General features: G+C 42.5%; 1 protein-coding gene across 6 annotated transcripts in view; it reads left to right on the top strand.

The window, feature by feature from the left end:
• The window catches only part of LOC135271259 (polyglutamylase complex subunit TTLL1-like), a 49,244-nt gene that overhangs the window by 4,392 nt on the left and 20,878 nt on the right, over positions 1–23,974 (top strand). The window contains exons 2-7 of one of the 6 annotated variants that reach the window (XM_064368116.1): positions 8,017–8,232; positions 8,314–8,446; positions 15,974–16,062; positions 18,862–18,926; positions 19,582–19,609; positions 23,494–23,540. In XM_064368116.1, the coding sequence (XP_064224186.1) occupies positions 16,011–16,062; positions 18,862–18,926; positions 19,582–19,609; positions 23,494–23,540 (192 nt within the window). In that variant the 5' untranslated portion in view covers positions 8,017–8,232; positions 8,314–8,446; positions 15,974–16,010. Of the gene's footprint in view, positions 1–8,016; positions 8,233–8,313; positions 8,447–15,973; positions 16,063–18,321; positions 18,350–18,861; positions 18,927–19,581; positions 19,610–23,493; positions 23,541–23,974 lie in introns of all 6 variants that reach the window. The other 5 variants (XM_064368112.1, XM_064368111.1, XM_064368115.1 and 2 more) reach the window with 5 other exon arrangements.

A 23,974-nucleotide genomic window follows, 5' to 3' on the forward strand; every position in this document is an offset into this window, starting at 1 on the left:
GCATGAGCCACCACACCCGACCCTATCTTCCTAATTTCAAAACTTGCTACAAAGTAAGCAAGAGAGTATTGTACTGGCTCAAAGACAGATGTATAGGTCACTGGAATATAATTGAAAGCTCAGGCTGGGCACTCATGCCTGTAGTTGCAGCACTTTGTGAGGCTGAGTATGGGGATCGTTCCCATGTGAGACCCCTTGTAAGCTGGGTCTCGCCATATGGTGAGCTTGAGCCCAGACACAGGCCTCATTGGAGGAAGTCGAGCTATGGGAAAGTAAGAATTAAAAGAAGGATTGACTTAAAAGAAAACTTTACTAGACATTACAGGATGAGTTGTGGTCATTGAAGACATTGTGTTCCTGAAACAAATATACTTTATGACTTTGTTTTTTTACTTATGTGTAGAAACTCATTGTAAGGGTAGAAACTCATTGTAAGGGTGGAAACTCATTGTAAGGGTAGAAACTCATTGTAAGGGTGGAAACTCATTGTAAGGGTAGAAACTCATTGTAAGGGTAGATAAATGTGTTCACTGCCTAGCTTGTGACTCCTGTAAATCGTTAACATAGATAGACATCTGTTCCCTTATCAAGATGATGAAAAGACACCTGACCCATCTAAAATATACCCGATTGTGTATCTAACTTTTCCATTATCCATATCTGATGTAAGTCAGTTTGTTAATTTACTTTAAGATTCTTTGTTCCCCTTTCATCTCCTGAAACAGCATTTTGACTGACGTAAGTCATGATGTATATAACTAGAACCCTGTGCACAATAAAGCTGCTGCTTAGGCATTGCCTATCCAGCCTTCCAGACCCCGTCTGTCTTTCTTTTCTCCTCTTCCGCGCACTCCCCCATCCAGGTTGGGATCCTCTTGCTGGCCAAGAGTCCCCGGCAGACGTGCCGTTCCCGACAGCTGAGGTGGGGGGGAATCCCTTGAGACCAGGAGTTCAAGACCAGCCTGGGCAACATAGAGAGTGAGACCTGTCTACAAGAAATAAAGATAAATAAAACTAAAAATTTGTTTTTAATAGGCCAGGCATGGTGGTACAGGCCTGCAATCCCACCTGGTCAGGAAACTGAGGTGAGAGGATCTCCTGAGCCTAGGAATTTGAGGCTGCAGTGAGCCATGATTGGCTACTACACTCCAACCTTGGCAAGAGAGAGAAAACATCTGTGTAAAAAAAAAAAAAGGAAAGAAAACCAAGTGTGGTGTCTCATCCCTGTAATCCCAACACGAGAGGATCCCTTGAAGCCAGGAGTTTGAGACCAGCCTGGGCAACATAAAAAGACTGTCTTTATGAAAATTGAATTACATTAAAAATTGTGGTGGGGCGCGGTGGCTCAGGCTTGTAATCCCCAACACTTTGGGAGGTGGAAGAGGGTGGATCACCTGAGGTCAGGAGTTTGAGAACAGCCTGGCCAACATGGCAAAATTCTCTCTCTATTAAAAGTACAAAATTAGCCGGGTGTGGTGGTGCATACCTGTAATCCCAGCTACCCCAGAGGTTGAGGCAGGAGAATCACTTAGAACCTGGGAGGCAGAGGTTGCAGTGAGCTGACATTGTACCATTGCACTTCAGCCTGGACAACAGAGGGAGACTTTGTCTTAAAAAAAAAAAAAAAAAAAAAATTAGCCAGGCATGGCGGCACACACTTTCTGTCCCAGCTACTTAGGAGACTGAGGCAGGAGGATGACTTGAGCTCAGGAGTTTGAGGCTGCAGTAAGCTATGATTGCACCAGGCAACACAGTAAGACCGTCTCTCAAAAAAAATTAATTGATTAATTGAAAAATAATTGAAATTTTGGAAAGAAACCATTACACTTGAAGTCAATAGATATCCTATCTTTTCGATAATAGACATCCTAATAGGTGTGGGGTGACAGCTCATTGTCATTTCAATTTGCATTTCCCTGATGATTACTGATGTCAAGCATTTTTTTTTCATATTTTCAGTCATTTACATGTCTTATGTCCTTTTTTTTTTTAATATCGAGAAATACTCAAGTCCTTTTAAAATTAGGTTACTTGTGTTCTTGTTATCTCGTTGTTTGAGTTCGTTGAATATTTTGGATATTAACTCCCTATCAGGTGTCTGATCCCCAAATGTTTCCTCCCATTCTGTAGGTTGTTTCTTTATTCTATTGTTTCCTGTGCTCCGCGTAAGTTTTAGTTTGATGAAAGCCCATTTGTCTATCTTTGCTTCTGTTCCCTGTGCTTTTGGGGTCATATCCATAAAATCTTTGGTACACCAATGTCAAGAAGGTTTTGAGGTCTTAGATTTAAGCATTTAACCCATTTCAAGTTGACTTTTATATATGGGGTGAAAGAGAGGTTTAATTTCATTCTTTTGCATGTGGATATTAGGTTTTCCCAACAGTATTTTGTGAACAGAATGTCTTTTCTGGGTTGCATGTTCTTGGCGTTTTTGTGGAAGATTCATTCATTGTAAATCCATGGATTTATTTCTGGGCTCTCTGTTTTGTTCCAGTGGTCGATCATGTCTATCTTTGTAGCAGTACCATGCTTTTTTCACTACTATGGCTTTATAGTAGACTTTGAGATCAGGTAGTGTGATTCCTCCAGCTTTGTTCTTGTGTTCAGTCAAAATTGCTTTGGTTATTCAGGATCTTTCGTGCTTCCATATAAGTTTTAGAATCAGTTTTTTCTATTTCTATGGGGAATACCACTGGAATTTTGACAGGGATTAGGATAACACGTGTTGGTGATGATGGGGAGAAAAGAGAATCCTTGCATACAATAAAATTTAAGGAATATGGGAATATATATTCCGATAGTCACAATGGAATACTATTCAGTCTCAAGACAGAATTGTGAGGAATATAGGCATATATGTTTCTGTATTCACAATGAAATATTATTCAGCCTTAAAATAAAAAAAAATTGTTGCATTTGCGATGACATGGATGAAACTGGACACTATGCTAAGTGACATAAGCAGGGCACTGAAAGACAAATACTGCATGATGTCATTCATGTGTGGATCCTTAAAAAGTTGAACTCTGCTTAGGAATTGATTCATTTAAAAAAAAAAAAAAAAGGAAAAAGAAAGAAAAAAAGGAAAAGGAAAAAAGAAAAAATGTTGAACTCATAGAAGCAGAGAGCAGAATGGTGGTTACCCAGGGCTGGGTGTGGGGGAAGAATTAGGCAGATGTTGGAGAAATTATGGGGAGAATTAAGCAGATGTTAGCCTTAAACTCCTGGACTCAAGCAGTACTCTAGCCTTGGCCTCCCAAAGTGCTGGAATGACAGTCATGAACCACTGTTTCCAACCACAAATAGACTTTTCAACAAATGGTGGTGAGGCAACTGGATATTCATATACAAATAAATTAATTTGGGTCCCTGCCTAATACCATACACAAAAATTAACTGAAAACGGGTCAAAGACCTAAATGTAAAACTAAAACAATAAAACTCTTAGAAGAAAATGTAAGAGTAAACTCTTGTGATCTTGTGTAAGACACAAATGTCTTAGATACAACATCAAAAGCACAGTTGAAGACCAGCCAGGGCTGCCTAATGAGACCTGGAAAAGGAGGAAAGGGGAAAAGCAAGAAAATAAAAAATTGAGCAGCAGCTGAATTTAAAACTTTGGCACATCAAAAGATACAATCAAGAAAGGGGAAGATAGCCCACAGAATGGGAGAAAATATTTATAAATCATATGTCTAATAACTGATATATCCAGAAGAACTCTTACAACTCAATATTAAAAGACAATCCAACTTAAAAATGGGAAAAGAACACGAATAAACATTTCTCCAAAGATAATATTTTAATGTCCAATAAGCATATTAAAAAGTGTTCAACATCGTTAGTCACTAGGAAAATGCAAATTAATCCATAATGCGATGTCTTTTTCCACCCACTAGAATAACTACAACCAAGCAGACACGTAACATCAAGTTCTGGAGAGGATGTGGAGAACAGAACCCTCATACATTGGCAGTGGGAATGTAAAATGGTACAGCCACTTTTTTGGAAGATAGTATGACAGTTTCTCAAAATGTTAAAAATAAAATTGCCTTCTCTAGCAGAACTGCAAGGGGTTCAAGACAAAAATAATAATAAAATAAAATAAAGTCAAATTGCCTTAAAGTCAGCAACTTTACTTCTAGGTATCTAACCAGGAAAAATGAAAATGTACGTTCACACAAAGACTTGTAGGTGAATGTTCACAATAACGCCACTCACAAGGATCAAAAAGTAGAGACAAGCCAAATGCCCATCAACTGACGAAGGAATTCAAATGTGGGGAATACAAAGGAATACTATTCAGCAATCAAAAATGAGTTCGGAGGCATGCTACCACAGTGATCAACCTCAACAACGCAATGCTTCATGAAAGAAGCCAGATGCAAAAGAACACACATCGCATGATTTCATTTATATGAAAGGTCCAGAACAGCCTAATATAGAGATAGAAAGCAGCTTACTGGTTGACTAGGGCTGGGAATGAGACTGAAAAGTGACTTTGATGGGCACAAGTTTCTTTCTGGGATGATGAAATGTTCTTAAACTAGATTTTGGTGATTGTTACATAATTCTATAAATATACTAAATATACTAAAAATCACTGAATTGGACCAAGCACAGTGGCTCACACCTGTAATCCCAGCACTTTGGGAGGCCACGGCAAGAAGATCATTTGAGCCCAGGAGTTCAGAACAGCTTAGGAAACATAAAGAGACTCCATCTCGCCAGGCGCGGTGGCTCACGCCTATAATCCCAGCACTTTGGGAGGCCGAGGCGGGTGGATCACAAGGTCAAGAGATCGAGACCATCCTGGTCAACATGGTGAAACCCCGTCTCTACTAAAAATACAAAAATTAGCTGGGCATGGTGGCACGTGCCTGTAGTCCCAGCTACTCGGGAGGCTGAGGCAGGAGAATTGCCTGAACCCAGGAGGCGGAGGTTGCGGTGAGCCGAGATCGCGCCATTGTACTCCAGCCTGGGTAACAACAGTGAAACTCCATCTCAAAAAAAAAGACTCCATCTCTACAAATAATTTAAATACCTAAACAGGTGTGGTGGTGCAAGCCTGTAGTCTCAGGTACTCAGGAAGCTGAGGCGGGAGGATCACCTGATCCCAAGAGGCTGAGGCTACAGGTGAGCCATGATGGCACCACTGCACTCCAGCCTTGGTGTCTGAGTGATAACCCTGTCTCTCTCTCTCCCTCTCCCTCTCTCTCTCTCTCACACACACATCATTGTACAGTTAAAATGGGTAAATTTTAGTATGTAAATTACACCTCTATAAAGCTGTTAATTTTTAAATTATTATTATTATTATTTTGAGACCGAGTTTTGCTGTTTTTGCCCAGGCTGGAGTGCAATGACGCAATCTCAGCTCACCACAACCTCCGCCTCCCAGGTTCAAGCGATTCTCCTGCCTCAGCCTCCCAAGTAGCTGGGCTTACAGGCTCCTGCCATGATGCCTGGCTAATTTTTTGTATTTTTAGTACAGATGGGGTTTCACCATGTTGTCCGGGCTGGTCTGAAAGTCGTGACCTCAGGTGATCCACCCATCTTGGCCTCCCAAAATGCTGGGATTACAGGCATGAGCCAGGCAGTTTTTTAAGTTTTAAAATTATACTATTTACCCCTAGCACCAAGATTGTAGTCTCAAAATAGTCTCAAAATACCATTGCCCAATGAAAGAAAACAAGCCTTCCTGGAGAAAGTGCTGATTCCAGGTCTAGGCCAGAAATGTGTAAGGAGCCTGGAACATATTGTCACTCTGGATAGCAAAGAATCCATCAAAGATTATTAGGATGATTTCAACATGTCTGAAGGGCCAATCTGAAGGGACTCCTTCTAACCAAAGATAGGACATTTTGTACATTAATAAGGATAATAGTTGCAGTGAATTGAGATATATCAGATATGTTTGAATGTCTGCATTCATAATGATCCTCTTGAAAAAATAAAAGCGGGCTGGCACAGTTCCTCATGCCTGTAATTTCAACACTCTGGGAGGCTGAGTTAGGAAGATCACTTCATCCAGGAGTTCAAGACCAGCCTGTGCAACGTAGGGCGACCTTGTCTCTACAAAACATTTTTAAAATTACTCAGGTATGAGGGCCTATGTCTTTGGTCCCAGCTACTCAGGAAGCTGAGATGGGAGGGTCACCTGAGCCTAGAAGTTTGAGGCTGTAGTGGCATGACTGCTTCTCTGCATACCAGCCTGGGCAACAGAGCTAGACCCTCCCTATCTAAGTAAATTAATTAATAGAAATGGTCACCATTGAAGGATATAAATGAAACAGCCCATCATTTTGAAAAATGGTAAACAGAAGAAATCAAGCCATGAACTGGCGTTTTCTATATAAGTTGTACAAGTGAGTAACACAGTTTATAAGAAGCAACATCTCTCTTTTATATTTACTTCATTTTTTTCTTCATGCAAGGCCCTTCTTAGGGTAGCAGTATCTCTTTCTGGAAGTATGGCAGCTCATAAACAAAGAAGGAATGATACAACAATACCTTCATTGTTCAATCCATAATTGATCAATGGCCATTAACATCACCAATTAAAAAAAAAAAAGATGTCCAGAGAGTACACACCTCCTCCCAGAAGAAACTAGCACAGTCTTTTTGCCCTGACCCTCAAGTCCAACCTGAATTTGACCAAGTCTTGAGATCAAACTACTAATTTATAAAAACTAGAACAAAGTGAAGAGCAAGTTAACCAACATCACAAGATACAATTAGCAAAATTCACAGTATGAGAAGCAGCATAATGAGAATACACTTAGCATAATCCAAACTGTGGGGAACCGGCCTGATTTATTCAATAAATGGACTGCAAGGGACAACACAGAGATCAAAGTGGGAAGCTGTCAGGATAAAAAAAAACCTAAGAGGTGAATCAAACAATCCCAAAGAGAGACTTTATTTGGATCCTGATTCAAGCAATAAATACATGACATGACTGGAAATTTGGAGCTAGCAGGAGAGTTGACAGTGATAAAGAGCAATGGTGTGAGATGGTTGGTTGATGATGGTATTGGGATTATTTTTTAAAGAGTCCTTGTCTCCAGGCACAATGGTTCACACCTATAATCTCAGTAGTGTGGGAGGTCAAGGCGGGAAGATCCTTTGAATCCAGGAATTCTAGACCAGCCCAGGCAACATAGCAAGACCCTGTCTCTACTAAAATACAAATAAAAAATTAGCTGGGCATGGTGGTGTGAGTCTGTAGTTGCAGCTACTCAGGAAGCTGAGGCAGGAGAGGCCACAGTGAACCAAGATCATGCCACTGAACTCCAGCCTGGGTGACAGAGACCTTGTCTTGAAAGAACAAACAAGAATCGTATCTTTTACAGACATATACCAAGACAGTCAGGGAGGAAATTATATGATGTGTGGGATTTGCTATAAAATCATGAGAGGAAAAGGAGAAGCATGTAGGAGTGTACATGTAACGAGACTGGCCATGAGATAACAGATAACTGAATCTGCTGCTGAGTAGGTAAAGGTTCACTACACTAGCCTCTTGTTCAAAAAAATCTAGAATAGAAAGTTTGTCTAAAAATCCACCTCATGGATTTGTAACAAGCATTGAATAAGATCATGTATACCGAGTGCTTTCTCACCACGACTTGCAGGTAGTCAGCACACAAACATTGTTTTTAGTTTTGTATAGTCCCTGTCCATTAATCACACCCAAAAACGGTATGTTGTTCACACCAAGAGCTCTGGCCCGTGAACCTTTGTCCACTTGGTGGTAATTTATTGGAATTTGAGGTTTAGAATGAGGAAATGCCAGCCTTCAAAGCCCCAGGCCTACTATGAAATAGCAAAGCCAACAGTCCCAGATGCCTTCGTAGAACACCTAGTAAGTAGGACCACTTTTCTCTCACCTTGTAGGCACACTTGAGTTCATTCACTCACTATTTTTCATTCATTTCTTATGTGCCATGTGTTGGGTGCTAGGGACCCATAATACAGTGGACCCATAATTGACTGGAAGCATCACTTTCAAAGCATCATTTCAGGATGAGTATTTCGTGTCAAGTGGATTCAAGGAACAGTGCGAAGGATCCATGGCCTCAGTCACCATGAAGACCCTCCCAAGAGCCAGCCCTACTGGGCACATATAAATGAGTGGAGACATGGAATCATCCTTACAAGGCCTAGAACCTGACAGAGCACACAAGACAGAAGCCCAAATAACCAGGAACAGGAAGCTGAACGTAAAAGGTGGGCCCCAAAGGATTCTGTGAAAATGCTTTGCGTTTGTGGATTTATCACACAGAATGAAACCTTTGTTTTTATTCACAGGTTAGACACACTCTCTATATAGAATCTATGAAGGGACATTTCTGAGCCCTTTGAGGTGTATAGTGAAAAATGGAATATGTCGGGCAGCCCAGGATGAATAATGCAGTCACCAAGAGGGGCAGGTGACCACAAGGTGGGCAGCAGGGATGGGCATTGTGAGCCATTGGGTGGGGCTCTGGGGCGGGGCATTGTGAGCCACTAGCCTGACTTGATTGTTTCCTGGTAACCAGGTGACATAGGCTTTTTGTGTGACAGGCATCAGCCAGGGCCAACAGCCTTCAGTCTAAAATCCTTTAGGATTTTAGAAATAGATGAATCTAGCTACAAATAATTCTGGATAACCAGTTTCTGGAATAAAAACTAAGTCCATTCAAATAGAAAACATTATATCAGGAAGATATAGAAATATGATCAGCTCACTTCTTTCATTTTAATGGCAGAGATTTTATTAGTATAGAGAAAATGTCTTACAGCCCTTGTATTTAAACTTCAGTTTGGCTCTTACTTTCTTTCACAGAATAATTAAGCCTCACAATGGGTGTGCCTTTGTAACAAGGAAGTGCTGTACTCCCTTTTCAGAATATTAAAAAATTGTACAGAATGAGCAAATAATTATGAGACTTAATAGATTGTACCTTATACACAAAGCATGTAAGTACCTGTGGAAACTCCGTGCTTGGTGGTGTATGGCAGGCCTCTGTGTAATATTCCATACCGTGTGGTAGATGAGGTAGTGAGAGAACAAAGTGAGCCTTTACACTATTCTTTAGGATGTAAAACATGTTTTCATATACATCTTATCGGAACCTTCCAAATACAATAAGGCCTGTGTATATTCTCCCTATGTTGCTGATGCAGAAAGGAAGGCTTAGAGATCTGAAGGGACAGCGTGAGACAGCTACTGAACAGAACTGAGGTTCTAAGTCGTCAAAGTAGACATGGAGATCGTAGTGAAACCAAACTCAGTTCTTAAAGAACTTGACAAACTCCAGAATGTCTTATATTGCAAGGTCTACCCATAACTCAGACCTCTCTTAGAACTTACTTTCATCTTGATTAGTTCCTTTTGCATTTTATTTTACACAACTCACAGCCAGCATTTACCTCTCCATTTTTCCTCCTAAAGAGATGAGTCCTCACTGTGTGGCACAGGCCGGCTTCTGACTCCTGGCCTGGGCTCAAGCACTCCTGCTGCCTCAGCCTGTAGGAGAGCTGACAGTACAGGCATGCGCCGTCTCTCCTGGCTCTACCTTCTGTCTATACATTTATTGAAATGGATAAGGATAAAAGTAGGGGTAACAAAATGGCCTACATTTACCAGTCAAAGCAACAGTTTAATAAATGTTGAAGAGTTTCTTCTGCTAACTGATTTGAAGCTGAGAATGCCCTGGTCAGGAGAAGCTGGCAAAAGGGCAGGTCAGGCCCCACACATTAAGCGCAGGATGCGAGTAAGAAGTGTTAAGTCAGAACAGTTGAAGAAAAAATAGTTTGTGAGCACAGAATTTACCATTTTATGTGTATGTGCATGACAGTAAGTTTCTATGTGTCTCTTCAAATGTATTTTTGTGGTATTCAGTAAAGGGATAACAGAAACCTCAATTTCAGTGTTTATTCTTTGGCCAGGCGTGGTGGCTCATGCCTGTAATCCCAGCATTTTGGGAGGCTGAGGTGGGCGGATTACCTGAGGTCAGGAGTTCAGGACCAGCCTGGTCAACATGATGAAACCCCTTCCCTACTAAATATACAAAAAATTAGCCAGGCGTGGTGGCACGTACCTGTAATCCCAGCTACCCGGGAGGCTGAGGCAGGAGAATCGCTTGAATCCGGGAGTTGCAGGTTGCGGTGAGCCGAGATCACGCCAGTACATTCCAGCCTGGCTGGGCAAATAAAACAAGGAAGAAACATGTTCAGAACACTCAATATAAAGTATAGACACATTCAGAGTTTGTTGTTAATATCTTTATTTCAGAAAATTGTGTATCACTTTTCTTGGAAAGTGATAAATTCCTATTTAGATGTGAAACATTTTAGCCTTTCTATAATGAGGAATTGAATTCTTTTGGTGACTTAGACAAATATCACAGCAACCAGTGCTCCAACCATTCTGTGGCACACTAAACAGTCATTTAAAGTCATCAGGTAGAGCAGGGCGCACTGCTGTGGAAAGACATGCTGGAGTGCTCTCTAGGTGGCAAGTCCTGTTCCAGGAACTCATGCCATAAATGATGCTCTGCTTCATTGTTCTCTTCTGAAATAGTTCAAAAGAACATTGTGTCTTGAAGCCATTTCAAAGAGACGTTCTAAGAACCCAGTTTAGATCTCAGACAGACTCAAATATATTTCGTCCCATCTTACCTTTATTTAGCAGTATATCTAATATGACCGGGGATAATATAAGTAACACACATTAAGATAGTAGGAGCTCGTTATCCAATTTTATCACTACCCATCAACTTTTCATGCAGCCTTTTGTGTTCTTACCTTAGGAACGCTGCTAATTTGCTGGCTCTCTCAAGTGAGGGGTTGGGGAAGGGAAAGAATGGGCATATGATGTAGAGACCTCTGAGCAGCAGGTCTTTGAGCTTTCTAGTAGTTATTTTGAACCCTCCTTTTAAAATAACTATCAGTATGTTTCATGTAAAAAATGTAGAAAATAAAGAAAAATTATTTATTATACTGAGAATACCCAGAGCTCACTTGTGTTACTATTTGAGTACTGGTTCTTCTGGAAATTTTTGGTATGCATTTGAATATAATATTTTATTTCACAAACTTTTTTGTAAAATAAAACTTTTTGATCATTTTATATGTGCTGCCTTGTAAATTTTACTTAAAGCAGTGAAATAATGGCATAAGTTTCTCAAACAGTACTTGACACCTAGAGAGCACTCCAGGATGTCTTTGCATGCCAGGGCACCCTGCTGTATCTGATGACTTTGAATAACTGCTTAGTGTACTACGGGCTGGTTAAAGCATTATTTATTTACCTACCCTTTGCGATTGGCCGTCTTTTTTCGTAAAGTCAAACATAATCCTGTTATGTTTAATTCTAAGAACATACATAAAGCACATTTTGATGACAGATGCGTGATATCTCATTATAAAATTCAGATAATATATTTTGTCTAGTGATATAATTAAATCGAAACGAGTTACTTTGTATTTAAGGTATTTTAGTATTAAATATACTTGTGTCAAACTGCAGTTACTGTTAACTTTTAAATAGACATTAACATTCTTCATTTATGTTTTTGTGGATCTTGATAGCTTGTGTCTTTAAATAGCTACAAGTTTAAAAAATCTGATGCTGTCTTAGATGATAAATCAAAAGACACTTTAGCAGATCTGGGAGAATTGGGGGAAACTTAACTAGTTTGGGGTAAAATGAAATCTATTTCTTGAGCACTTTTAAATGGCCTGGCAGTGCTGCAGATGCAGGGCAAACAGTGGAACACAACATAGAGCCCCATTCTAAGTCTGACCCTTACATTCAACAGGGAGGTAAGAGCAGATAGCACATGGCAGGTGGTGATGTGCTGGGGAGAAAGTAAAACAGGGTGATGGATTAAAGAGGAGGGCAGTTTTATGGAGGGTTGGGGGTAAGAGCTGGATGTTCTCTGTAAGTGACATGTGAACAGTCTTAAAAGTGAAATAGGCTGGGTGTAATGGCTCCCACCTTTAATCCCAGCACTTTGGAAAGCCAGGATGAGGGGATTCCTTGAGGCTGGAAGTTTAAGACCAGCCAGGCCAACACAGAGACACCCCATCTTATTTATTTTTTTATTTTTTTATTTTATTTTTTTTTTTGAGACGGAGTTTCGCTCTTGTTACCCAGGCTGGAGTGCAATGGCGCGATCTCGGCTCACCGCAACCTCCGCCTCCTGGGTTCAGGCAATTCTCCTGCCTCAGCCTCCTGAGTAGCTGGGATTACAGGCACGCGCCACCATGCCCAGCTAATTTTTTGTATTAGTAGAGACGGGGTTTCACCATGTTGACGAGGATGGTCTCGATCTCTTGACCTCGTGATCCACCCGTCTCGGCCTCCCAAAGTGCTGGGTTTACAGGCGTGAGCCACCGCGCCCAGCTTATTTATTTTTAAAAATAAAAAAGTGAGGGAAACCTTGTGAGGATGATGGGAGAGGGCTTCCAGAGAGGGATATCTACTTTGGAATTCCTGAAATAGAAACAAAGTTGTTTTAGGCAAAGGACAGAAAGACACATGGGTGGCTGCAGCAGAGTGAAAGGATGCTGGGATGAATAAGGTGGGTGAAGGTCTTGTACATGTAGTGAGCACTGACAAAGAAGATGGACTTCAGTTGAGATGGAAAACCACTGGAGGATTATAGCCCAGGGATTACTGTTAATTCTCTAAGAAGACTGAGCAGCGGCTCCGTGCGAATATACTGTAATACAGGCAAGGGTGGAAGCAGGAAGAGCAGCTAGGAGGCTGGTGGAGTAGTTCAGGTGAGAGCCAACAGTGAAGAGAAGAACAACAATGACCTGAAAGAGGTTGACTTAAGAAAATCAAGTGAATCTCAAAGTAGATAATAAAACGGTAAATAGACAAGTCACAGAAAAAGAAATGCAGGTGATTTTTAAACACGTCTTCACTTGTAAGAGAAAGGCAAATGACAGCTATCCTGCAGTGTTTCTCCTATTGAGGGAAATTCCAAAAGCATGGCAAAATGTTGTTTGGTTTAGCTGTTAGGAAAGTTGCATTCATATATTGCTGGTGGAAATGCAAAAAGGCTCAACTCCATGAAGGGGAATTTGGCACACTCTCACAATCTTGCAAATGCATTTAAACCAGACATCCTACTTTGAGGAATTTTATCCTGAAGGTATGCTCCATAAATATAAAACAAACTATGTGCAAAGTTCTTGTTGCATTATTTTCAATAGTTAAATATTGGCAATAACTGACATGCCCAGTAAAGGACTGGTAAAATAAGCTGGTACTTCTACATAAAGGAGAAGTATGGAGCTGTAAAAAAGAGTAAGATGTCTTTTTATTGCTATGGAGTGATTCCCAAGATAGGGTACGCAGAAAAGCCAAAAGGAGAACATGCAGCAATATACATGAAAGAAAGCAGGGGAAATAATGTGTATTTCATTATTTAAAAGTAAAAGCCAATGTTGGGGAAGTCTTGATGATGACCTGTGACAGTTTTCTCCTAACTTCACTGGGTAGCCAAAGTGCATATTTTCTCAAAATGTGATTTTGCTATGGGTTCTGCAGAGTATGCTAACTGTGCACTTTCTGCCTTTGAGTTAGTTAGAGAAAGCTTTGCTTTGTAATTTATTGTGCATTACGTAGTATACAGACTGCTCTTTCATTTTATTCTATCCTCTCAATGTTTTGAGTTAGGTATAAAATGGGAATTATACTTGTGTTACATATGAGGAGGCTGGTTCTAAGAAGAAGACTCAGTACATCAATAATGTAAATTCTAGCTAGATGGCATATAAAACTAGACTTTATAAAAAGGTGTGCATATGGCCTGCTTTAAATACTACCTTTTCTAAAAAAACCTCTTTTTTTTTTTTTAGCTTACTAAAGCAATTAAGCCTCAGGATGAAAACAGCAATATTAGATAATGAGAAATAAAATGGGGACACTTGTAACACAGTAATGCTTTTTATTTTGAAGAGACGGGGTCTTGCTTTGTCACCCAGGCTGGAGTGCAGTGGCATGATCATAGCTCACTGCAGCCTCACTCTCCTGGGCTCAAATGATCTTCCCACAACAGCCTTCCATGTAGCCAGGGATACAAGAGCTCACCGCCACATCTGGTAATTTTTAGATTTTTTGTTGAGACGAGGTCTCACTGTGTTGCCCAGATTGGTCTCAAACGTCTGACCTCAAGCAATCCTCCTGCCTTAGCCTCCAAAAATGTCAGGATTACAGCCATGGGCCAGCACACCTAGCCCAGAAATGTTCCTAAAAGTCTGACAAAATAAGTTAAATGCTATTAAGAAATATATAAAAAGATAAACATATACTATGGTATATGAAATGTCACAGTTCAGTCATGGTCACTACAACAGTGATTAAAATATCCAACACTTCAGGCAAGTCTGAGAACTGAGAGGGACGTACAGGATTGGTATGGAAGCCAGAATTAGGATTGTCAGAGCTGGGAAAGCAGAAGCAAGGCAAGAGTGTGCACAGGAGTGGGGCACGCAGCAGCTCCGTGGTATGCCGTGTGCACAGGAGTGGGGCACGCAGCAGCTCCGTGGTATGCCGTGTGCACAGGAGTGGGGCACGCAGCAGCTCCGTGGTATGCCGTGTGCACAGGAGTGGGGCACGCAGCAGCTCCTTGGTATGCCGTGTGCACAGGAGTGGGGCACGCAGCAGCTCCGTGGTATGCCGTGTGCACAGGAGTGGGGCACGCAGCAGCTCCGTGGTATGCCGTGTGTACAGGAGTGGGGCACGCAGCAGCTCCGTGGTATGCCGTGTGCACAGGAGTGGGGCACGCAGCAGCTCCGTGGTATGCCGTGTGCACAGGAGTGGGGCACGCAGCAGCTCCTTGGTATGCCGTGTGCACAGGAGTGGGGCACGCAGCAGCTCCGTGGTATGCCGTGTGCACAGGAGTGGGGCACGCAGCAGCTCCTTGGTATGCCGTGTGCACAGGAGTGGGGCACGCAGCAGCTCCATGGTATGCCGTGTGCACAGGAGTGGGGCACGCAGCAGCTCCATGGTATGCCATGTGTCCTCTTTTACGGCAGGCCAGCTCCAAACCAGCAGATGAGAATCACCTGATGGGTGGAAAGAGTGGATTTAGGTAAAATCTCAGACAGTGCATCATAACTGAGAGACTTAAAATGTTTGCCTTATGGGTCATAAAACTAGTAAAAGTGACAACATAGGGATAATAGAGTAGGTCAGTAAATGCGGTAAGCCACCTGCCACCTCTCCAGAGCATCAACCATCCCACAGATATATTGGGGCAGTGGGATTTGAAAAAGCTTGTGAGAAGAGCTCTCGGTCCAGGGTCCAGGGTGTGATCTAGAGGACTCAGGTGTTCCAGGATCTCTATCCCCAAGGAACCAACTACATTATTGCCTCAGATCTATCACTCCTCACTGTGGTGACTGGGCAAGTCACTCAAAATGTCTGAGTTTTAATTCACTGAATTGGAAAATATGGGTTGTAGCTTCTTCCCTGCCTGTCCCTTGGGGCTGATGTGGGGATCAGGGAAATCACAGATCTCTGTCATGAGCTGGAAATCATGTGGCCATGGAAACTGTGAAGTCACTTTCCATCCTACCCTGCACAGGAGACATGCAAGCTCCCTCTCTGTAGGTCTATAGCATAGATCTACTAATGTTTCCACGTCTCAGAACAGGGAAGAGAGGCACAGATGGGTTCATATCCCTCTCCCAGGTATGTGCAGATTCTAAGTAGGATTTGAACCCAGCCTATTCTTGCTAACTTGGATCTTCTGCTTTTTTTATATTGTCTCATCTGAATGAAGGTATCTGCCTGCACAAACAGATCTTCCTAGAACCCAGATCTAATTCAGGTAGCATTGAAAAGCAGTCGGTGAAAACTAGGATCAAAAGTTTAAGCTGAATAAGTTTTTACTAATTTCTCTGTGGTCCTCTGCCAGCAAGATGTCAAGCACTGTCTTTATTATAATAAATTTCTACCTTGCAGGTTCGGCTGGCCGCGCCAAGAGCTGGAAGTGTAAAAAATGGAAAAAAAAAAATGGAAGTGTAAGAAAATTTGCCCTGTTGAAAATGAAGGTAGGGTAGAAATTATATCATTAAGTTTACTGAAGCAAATAATTCCAGTTTACTCGTCCAGTGTCCCATATTAGAGAAACTCAGTAAATGCTATGTGATGTTCTTCATTTATTTCATTTGTGCCCATTTAAATGCATTAAATCAATGGGTGATACAACTAAACAAATAAAGTTACATTGACAACTTAGAGTTTGGTTCTTTTTGTTTGTTTGTTTGTTTGTTTCATGTAAAGGTCTCATTTTGTCACCCGGGAGTGCATTGGTGCAATCACAGCTCATTGCAATCTTGACCTCCCCATGTTCAGGTGATCCTTCTACCTCAGCCTCCCAAGCAGATGGCTGTAATGCACATGCCTTTATACCAAGCTATTTTTTTTAATTTTATTTTTTTTTTGTAGAGATGGGGTTTCACCGTGTTGCCCAGGCTTGGTTCACTTTTGATAGTAAAGGACATCTCAAATGTTTAGACATTTGCTTTCAGTTTGGTCAATTATGAATCCAGCAGTTATAAACCTTCTCGTGTCTTGTTTGGAAACATAATTTTTAAAACGTAACTAAGGCAATGCTAAAATTATGATTACTTGCTTGTGTGGTAAGACTACATGTTTCTTAGTAAGAATTTTGGTAGAATTTACCGGTGAAATCATCTGAAGGTAGTGTTTTTGTTCTTTTGAGAAGATACTAATCATTGATTCAATTTCTAAAATAAATATAGGCATATTTAGATGATTCATTTATCCTGAGAAGACTTTTAACTTTCTGAAACAGATCCAAAACATTAGCTCATTTCATATAATGTATCCAAGTGTGAGCACAGATGTGTGCAGAATTCCTTTATTATTATTTTTTGATTTCACTCCTCTTGAACTGATACTATTAGTACATTGTGACTTCCTTCTTTCCTTCGTGGTTAGACAAGGTAGAGGTTTATCAATGTTACTGATCTTTTCAAACAACTGGTTTTTGGTTTTGTTGATTTTCTCTGGTGATTTCCTGTTTTTTATTCCATTAATTTCTGCAGTCATTATTTATTTTTCCTCTATTTGACATTACACTGCTGTTTTTCTTTCATTGCCGAAGGTTGAAGCTAGATTATGAATTTGGATTTTTCTCATTATTGACACAGCATCATGAATGTTACTCACTGAATATAATATCATTAAAATGCACACTTGATAGTTAAAATAATAAATATGTATGCTTTACTACAATTTTAAAAATATACCAGGTTAGATGATAAATGTAGCAGGATATGTAGATCCACAGAAGTTAAATGATCCTGTAACTTTTCCTAAAATGTGGGGATTTACCTGGACCTTCACACGGGCAGCAGGTGTGATGAGATGCTCTCGCTGAGCCATACAGTGCCTTTCTGTATTAACCAGTTCCTAGACTATTTCACACTGATGAGGTTGCCCTAGCTAGAAAGTCAAGACTCTTTGATTTCTTCCCCTTTCCTTTGCCTTCCTTCAACACCAAGGAGAATGGTCCAGCAGCAGCTCAGTCCATGCTTGTCAACAGCCCAGCTCTATACACTGCAGCTTCAGTCCACATGCCCCAAGGCTCCTTGTGGGATTCCTCAGCAGCACAATGGCAGTCAAAAATGATATTCATTTTTGACTGCCATTGTGAATCAGGCCTCAGTTGTCATGGACTCTAGTGACCAGTCACTGTAGCTTATGACCAACTGAGGCCTGATTGATGTCAGTCAAAAGATGACATCACTTACAAACTGGTAGTGAGCGTATTTCTCAGTAGCAATGCTTTCTTCTGGAAAAATAATTTTGTGTTTGGCAGCCAACATGGACTTCCTAAATATTCCATGAAAACCCACTGCCTCGGTGGCTCACACATGGAATCCCAGCACTTTGGGAGGCTGAGGCAGACAGGGCCAATATAATGAAACCCCATCTCTACTATAAATACAAACATTAGCTGGGCATGGTGGCGGACGCCTGTGGTCGTAGCTACTTGGAAGGCTGAGGCAGGAGAATTGCTTGAACCCAGGAAGCTGAGGTTGCAGTGAGCCGAGATCATGCCACTACACTCCAGCCTGGGCGACAGAGCAAGAATCTGTCCAAAGCCAAAGACAAAACCCACTGCCCTTTCTCCAAGCATCCTCTATGCTTTATTTGGGGGTCAGTGACTTGATCACTGTTTGATATCTGGTTTTCTAACACCACCAAGTGAATAAAAGACCTGTGCAGTCAGGACCCAGTGTGATCTGATCCTCATGATGGTTTTTCACCTCTTACTGCAGGTAAACTCCACAGGTCAATATCACCACCGTATGTATTCTTTTTTTTAACATAGCTTTATTGGGATGTAGTTGACATGCAACCCAATTCACCCATTTGAAGTGGGTGATTCAGTGTTTTTACTATATTTATAGGCTATGCACGCATGTTGCAATCTAATTTTAAAACCTCTTCATCCCTCCTCAAAGAAACCTCATTAGTAAGCACCCCTCTGTTTTTCCCAACCTTGTAACCCTGGTTCTAGGCAGCCCTAATGTACTTCTTGTTTCTATATACAGTGACTTTCTGTACTAACCAGTTCTTAAGGTGACTGTTTCACATTGATGAAGTTGCCCTAGCTAGAAAGCCAAGGCTCTTTCATTTTTTTTCTGCCCCTCTCCTTTTCCTTCCTTCAACACCAGGAGACTGGTCCAACAGCAGCTCAGTCTATGCTTGTCAACCGCACAGCTCCATACACTCCAGCCCCTGTCCACATCCCCCAAGCCTCCTGTGGGATTCCTCAGCAGCACCAATGCACTGACTGTCACTCTGTGTTCTCCTAGCTCCTGTTGACAACTCAGAGGAGTATACACTTGGCAATGAGGAGGAGGAGGTGGCCTCTGACATGGTAACATACATTTCTTTGTCTGGAAATTTTTTTTTTTCTGGGGCTTCTAGACTATGAAGCGAATGTGATTTTTGACTGCCATCATAAATCAGGCCTCAGGGGGTCGTGGACTCTAGCGACTGGTCACTGGAGATTATGACCAACTGAGGCCTGATGGATGATGTCCGTCAAAAGAGGGCATCACCTACAAACTGGTCGTAAGCATATTTCTCAGTAGCAGCGTTTTCTTCTTGAAAAATAATTTTATATTTCCTAGCCAACATAGACACTTGCTAAATGTTCCAAACCCACTGCATTTTCTGCAAGCATCCTCTATGCTTCATTTGGTGCCAGTGACTTCATCACTATTCTACATCTGGTTTTTTCATTGTTTTTGTTTTTGTTTGAGACAGAGTCTTTCTCTGTCACCTACAGTGCAGTGGTGTGATCTCAGATCACTGTAACCTCCACCTACTGGGTTCAAGTAATTCTCCTGCCTCAGTCTCCTGAGTAGCTGGGATACAGGCTCACGCCACCACCATGCCTATCTTCTATGCTTTATTTGGGGACCAGTGACATGTGGTTTTCTCATGTCACCAAGTGAAAAGACCTGCACCAACACCACCCAGCATGATGTGACGCTCCTGGTGTTTTGTGTTTTTTCCTCTTGTTGCAGAACACCGCGACAGCCCCAAATGACCTCCGTAAGTATTCTTTTTCTTTTAAACCGCTTTATGGACACACAGTTGACATGCAAAACAACTCACTTATTTAAAGTGGGTGATGTAGTGTTTTTAACTATATTTACAGGGTTGTGCAGCCATTGTCACAATCTAATTTTAGAATCTTTTCATTCCCCCTCAGAGAAACCTCATAGCCATTCGTAGTCACTTCTCTTTTTTTCCCAAGCCCCACACCCCTGGCCCTAGGCAGCCGCTAATCTACTTTCTGTTTCTCTTGATTTGCCTACTCTGGCAATTTCTTGTTTAATTTCAATTTGATTTTAATTTCCGGGATACACGTGCAGGATGTGCAGGTTTGTTACATAGGTAAAAGTGTGGCGTGGTGGTTTGCTGCACCTGTCAACCCATCACCTAGGTATTAAGCCCCGCATACATTAGCTCGTTATTCTGATGCTCTCCCTCCCACCTCCCCCCCAGCAGGCCCCAGCATGCGTTGTTTCCCTCTCTAACATTGTACATATTCTAATACCACTTTCTTCCTAATGACAAATCTAAGTGATGAGCCGGGGGATTTTCTTGCTTGCTTTTGTCTGGAGAACCTCCCTGGCTTCAGGTTCCCGATAGGTGTCAGGATCTGGGGCGTGCTGTGAGAAACAGATGTCTCCATGAAGAACTCGGCTCTGGGACAGGAGAATCTCCATCATGCCCTGTTGATGCTACTGTTGAAATAGGATTTTGTTTCCTTCTGAAAACCTTCACACACAGAGAGCCAAGGTAGCTGCTTTAAGTCATGATGAAGATCAAGTGGACCACATGATGGTTTGAGGGGTTTTTTTGGAGCATGCATTCTGTGGAAATGCATTGCTTTTCAGTAAAATTTGATTGTCCTGTATGTGTCAGTATTTTTCTAATGGAACAAAAGAATGAAACTGTTTGATTGGGCAATGTCACTTGTTCACCCCAGAAGTGATTTTCTCATGACCAGATTGTCCTAGACATCTTTAATCTAGACAAAGCTTCCCAGTGGTGCTGCAGGGGCGCTGCTGTGTGTGAGTCAAGGAAAATGTCAGTGTTACCAATATTGAAGTTCTCAGAATTCATGGGCAGCTGCTCAGTGGCCTCCATGGGAGAGAGCAAGAGAGAGCCTCGTGCTAGACCAGAAGGGGAACATGATTTAGAGGATAAGAGGGGAAAAAACGAGGACAATTTGGGACATTGTTAAAAGAGAATGTCAAGGTTGCAATGTTAGGGGCACCAGTTCAGCATCATCACCAGGGCCCAGGCAGGATATGAGACCCCTTCTGGGGAGGAGTGAGTAGGACTTGACCTTCCTCTCTGTCGAAAGCTTGGTGTGAACATCACCCTAAATGCCTTGAGGAAGGAGCTTCCTTCCTGATCCATGTCTTCTCCATCTCTTTGTGCGATGATGGCAATGACACCAGCAGAAATTGCTGAGAGGGGCAGAACAGGAATCAGGTCCCCATTTTTCTGACACAGAGCAGACAGGACACGAGTCAGTAGGAATGGACCTTAGGGTCAGGCCAGACACAGAGAGGTCCCAGGCCTGATCTTCCTGGGGCTGAGACAGATAAGTTTTTATTTTTGACCTCTTCTGGAAGTCTCCTGAGGAATGATTCTTCAGTAGACCCTCTTGGCCAAGGGTCTTCTGGCCCAGAAATGCTTTTCAACTGGACAGAGTCCCCCAGCTCTTGGCCTGGGCAGCTGCAGCACTCTCAAGTAGCAGGGCAGGTGGGGAGGGACATGAGTTCAGTGCAGGGTGATCTCAGCAAAGGAATGGGGACTGATCCCAGGGTCCAGGTCATCCTTGCAACTCTTGTGTGGAATCCATAACACCTCAGTTTCCACTTATTTTGGTGATGGTATAAAAGCTTCCATCTCAAAGTCCCAGTCTTCCCACAGGTGAATAGAGGAACCCGGGCTATGGGTATTTATTAGCAAGGCAGTGACTGTGTCTTCCTCATTTGTCCTTACCCCAGAGCTCAGTCCTGGGAAGGACATGTTAGGCTCCATGGGTGTTTTAATGAACACACCCTTGGGATGAGCTCTAGGTCACCCCTGGGCTGCGATCTAGTGCAGGTGTGGAAAGGTGTTCTTCTCAGCCTGTCCAGCCTGTTGAGCCCCACACTCATCCTGGAGCCTGCCCAGCTTCTGAGTCAGGGTCCCTGGAGATGAGGGTGAGCTCCTGAGGACAGTGAGATACCCCCACCCCTCTGCTCCTGCTGCTCTGATCTAGTCTAGACAGGGTGTGCAGGGCCATGCTCTTCCACTGGGTGCAAGCGCGTCCCTGCTGGGACCCCTCTGGACCTGGATGTTATCCTCACTGTCATATCCCCAGCCCCACACAGTGACTGGCCCAGGAAGTAACCGTAAACGTATGGTAGGATCAGAGCAGCAAACGATTCTGCAAAAAACACCAGGATAGGGGAGTCAGGTCTTCCTCATGTCTGGATCTCTGGAGGTGTCCCATCTGGTGTGCTTCTCAGTCATATACATGCCTCTTTATAGTTAAATAAATTTAAATATATACAATGAAATATTCAAAACCTCATCACAACAGCCACCATGCAATGGCCCAGCAGCCGTACAGCAGAGAGCATTTCCATCTCCACAGAATGCTGTCTTGCATGTCTGCTGTGAGCCTGGCCCGGGGTCTGATTGTTGGACTCATCTCACTCAAAGCGTGCACATCAAAGTTGGGATCTCAGGGTTGTGGGATTGGAGGTGAGACCTATCATGGGCCAGTGGAAGGAAAAATGGAAAGGCGATTCCTTCAGGTCCTCTTTCTCACTTGAAGGCTGGAAAGTGTGAGCAATGCCTTGTTGAAGACCTCTGGCTCCACAGACTCTAGAGAGAGTCTGAGAACACTGAGGAAAGCTCAGGGTGATCTCATGTAATCCAGTGTGACCTCACCTGGAGTAGGAGGGTGGGTGAGTCACTCTCTGAAATAACTTCTTGCTGAGATTTGTGTCTAAAGATTGGCCAGTGGACACCATCCATGAAGGAAGCTGCAATAGGACAATTTCTGCAGGTAGAAGATGATACCCTAGGCCGGGCACGGTGGCTCAAGCCTGTAATCCCAGCACTTTGGGAGGCTGAGGTGGGCGGATCACGAGGTCAAGAGATCAAGACCATCCTGGCCAACATAGTGAAACTCCGTCTCTACTAAAAATATAAAATTTAGCTGGGCGTGGTGGTGTGTGCCTGTAGTCCCAGCTACTCGGGAGGCTGAGGCAGGAGAATTGCTTGAAACCGGGAAGCGGATTTTGCAGTGAGCCGAGATCCCACCACTGCACTCCAGCCTGGTGCCTGGTGACAAAGCAAGACTCTGTCTCAAATGAACAAACAAAAAAAAATGAAAATGATACCCTAGGAGTATTTCTGGGAGCAGTTGGGTTACACCTGTTGCTTTGGAACCTAGGAAGGGGGCTACGAAGCCAGAACCAAAAAAAAAAAAAAAAATAGCTATAGAGGTCTGAATTGTTCCTGTTGTATTTTAATAAGATAAGAGATGAGAGGATGTGTGTCCATGGACTTTGTGGGCTGCGTTTGTAACCATCGTTTCTTGCTCTGGTATTTAATGATTACTTTTCCCAGGAGACCAGTTTTTCCTGCCTATGTCACAGCAAACATCTAAGCCTTGCTTTTTGATTGGTTAACATCTTTTGGGAATTGGGAATGTGAGAGTATTATTAGGTCTTGGCACTGTCTAAGATGAAAGATATCTGGTGAGACTCCCTCACGGTACTATTTGAACATAGTTGTTTCTCTGAGATGGTCTCAGAATCTTCAGTCCCACACTCCATATGCCACACACAACAAAGCTCCCTGAGTTACTCACAGTCTTCAGCCACCGGGGCACTTACTTTTACTCTGTCTCCTTCCAGCTCCTCCTGAGGATTGCAGGAGCACCACTTCTGAGAATGATGACGTGGTAAGAACCCCTTTTTTTGTCCTCTAAAGAATGCCCTGTCAGGTGGGGATCGGGGAGGGAGAGCATCAGGATAAATAGCTAATGGATGCGGGGCTGAAACCTAGGTGATGGGTTGATACAGGCAGCAAAGCACCATAGCACACGTTTACCTATGTAATAAACCTGCACAGTCCTGCACATGCATCCTGGAACTTAAACTTCAAAAGAAAACAAAATGAGAAAAGAATTGTTTCTTTCCTGATTTCTTTCCTTCTGTTAATTGTGATAATCTGAGAAGGCACATTATATACGACACGTCCAGTTCTCTTTGTGGGGGTGGAATTCAGTGGGAGTGTCTTCCCATTGGATACGTGATATATTAGAATGTTTTTAAATGACGGCATCCATTCAACTGTAATGCAGAGGAATTTTCCTCAACACCAGCTTTCCTCTTT

This window comes from Aotus nancymaae, unplaced genomic scaffold (genome assembly GCF_030222135.1).
Source record: "Aotus nancymaae isolate 86718 unplaced genomic scaffold, 86718_ANA_hifiasm-v0.15.2.pri h1tg000076l, whole genome shotgun sequence".
Lineage (NCBI taxonomy): Eukaryota > Metazoa > Chordata > Mammalia > Primates > Aotidae > Aotus > Aotus nancymaae.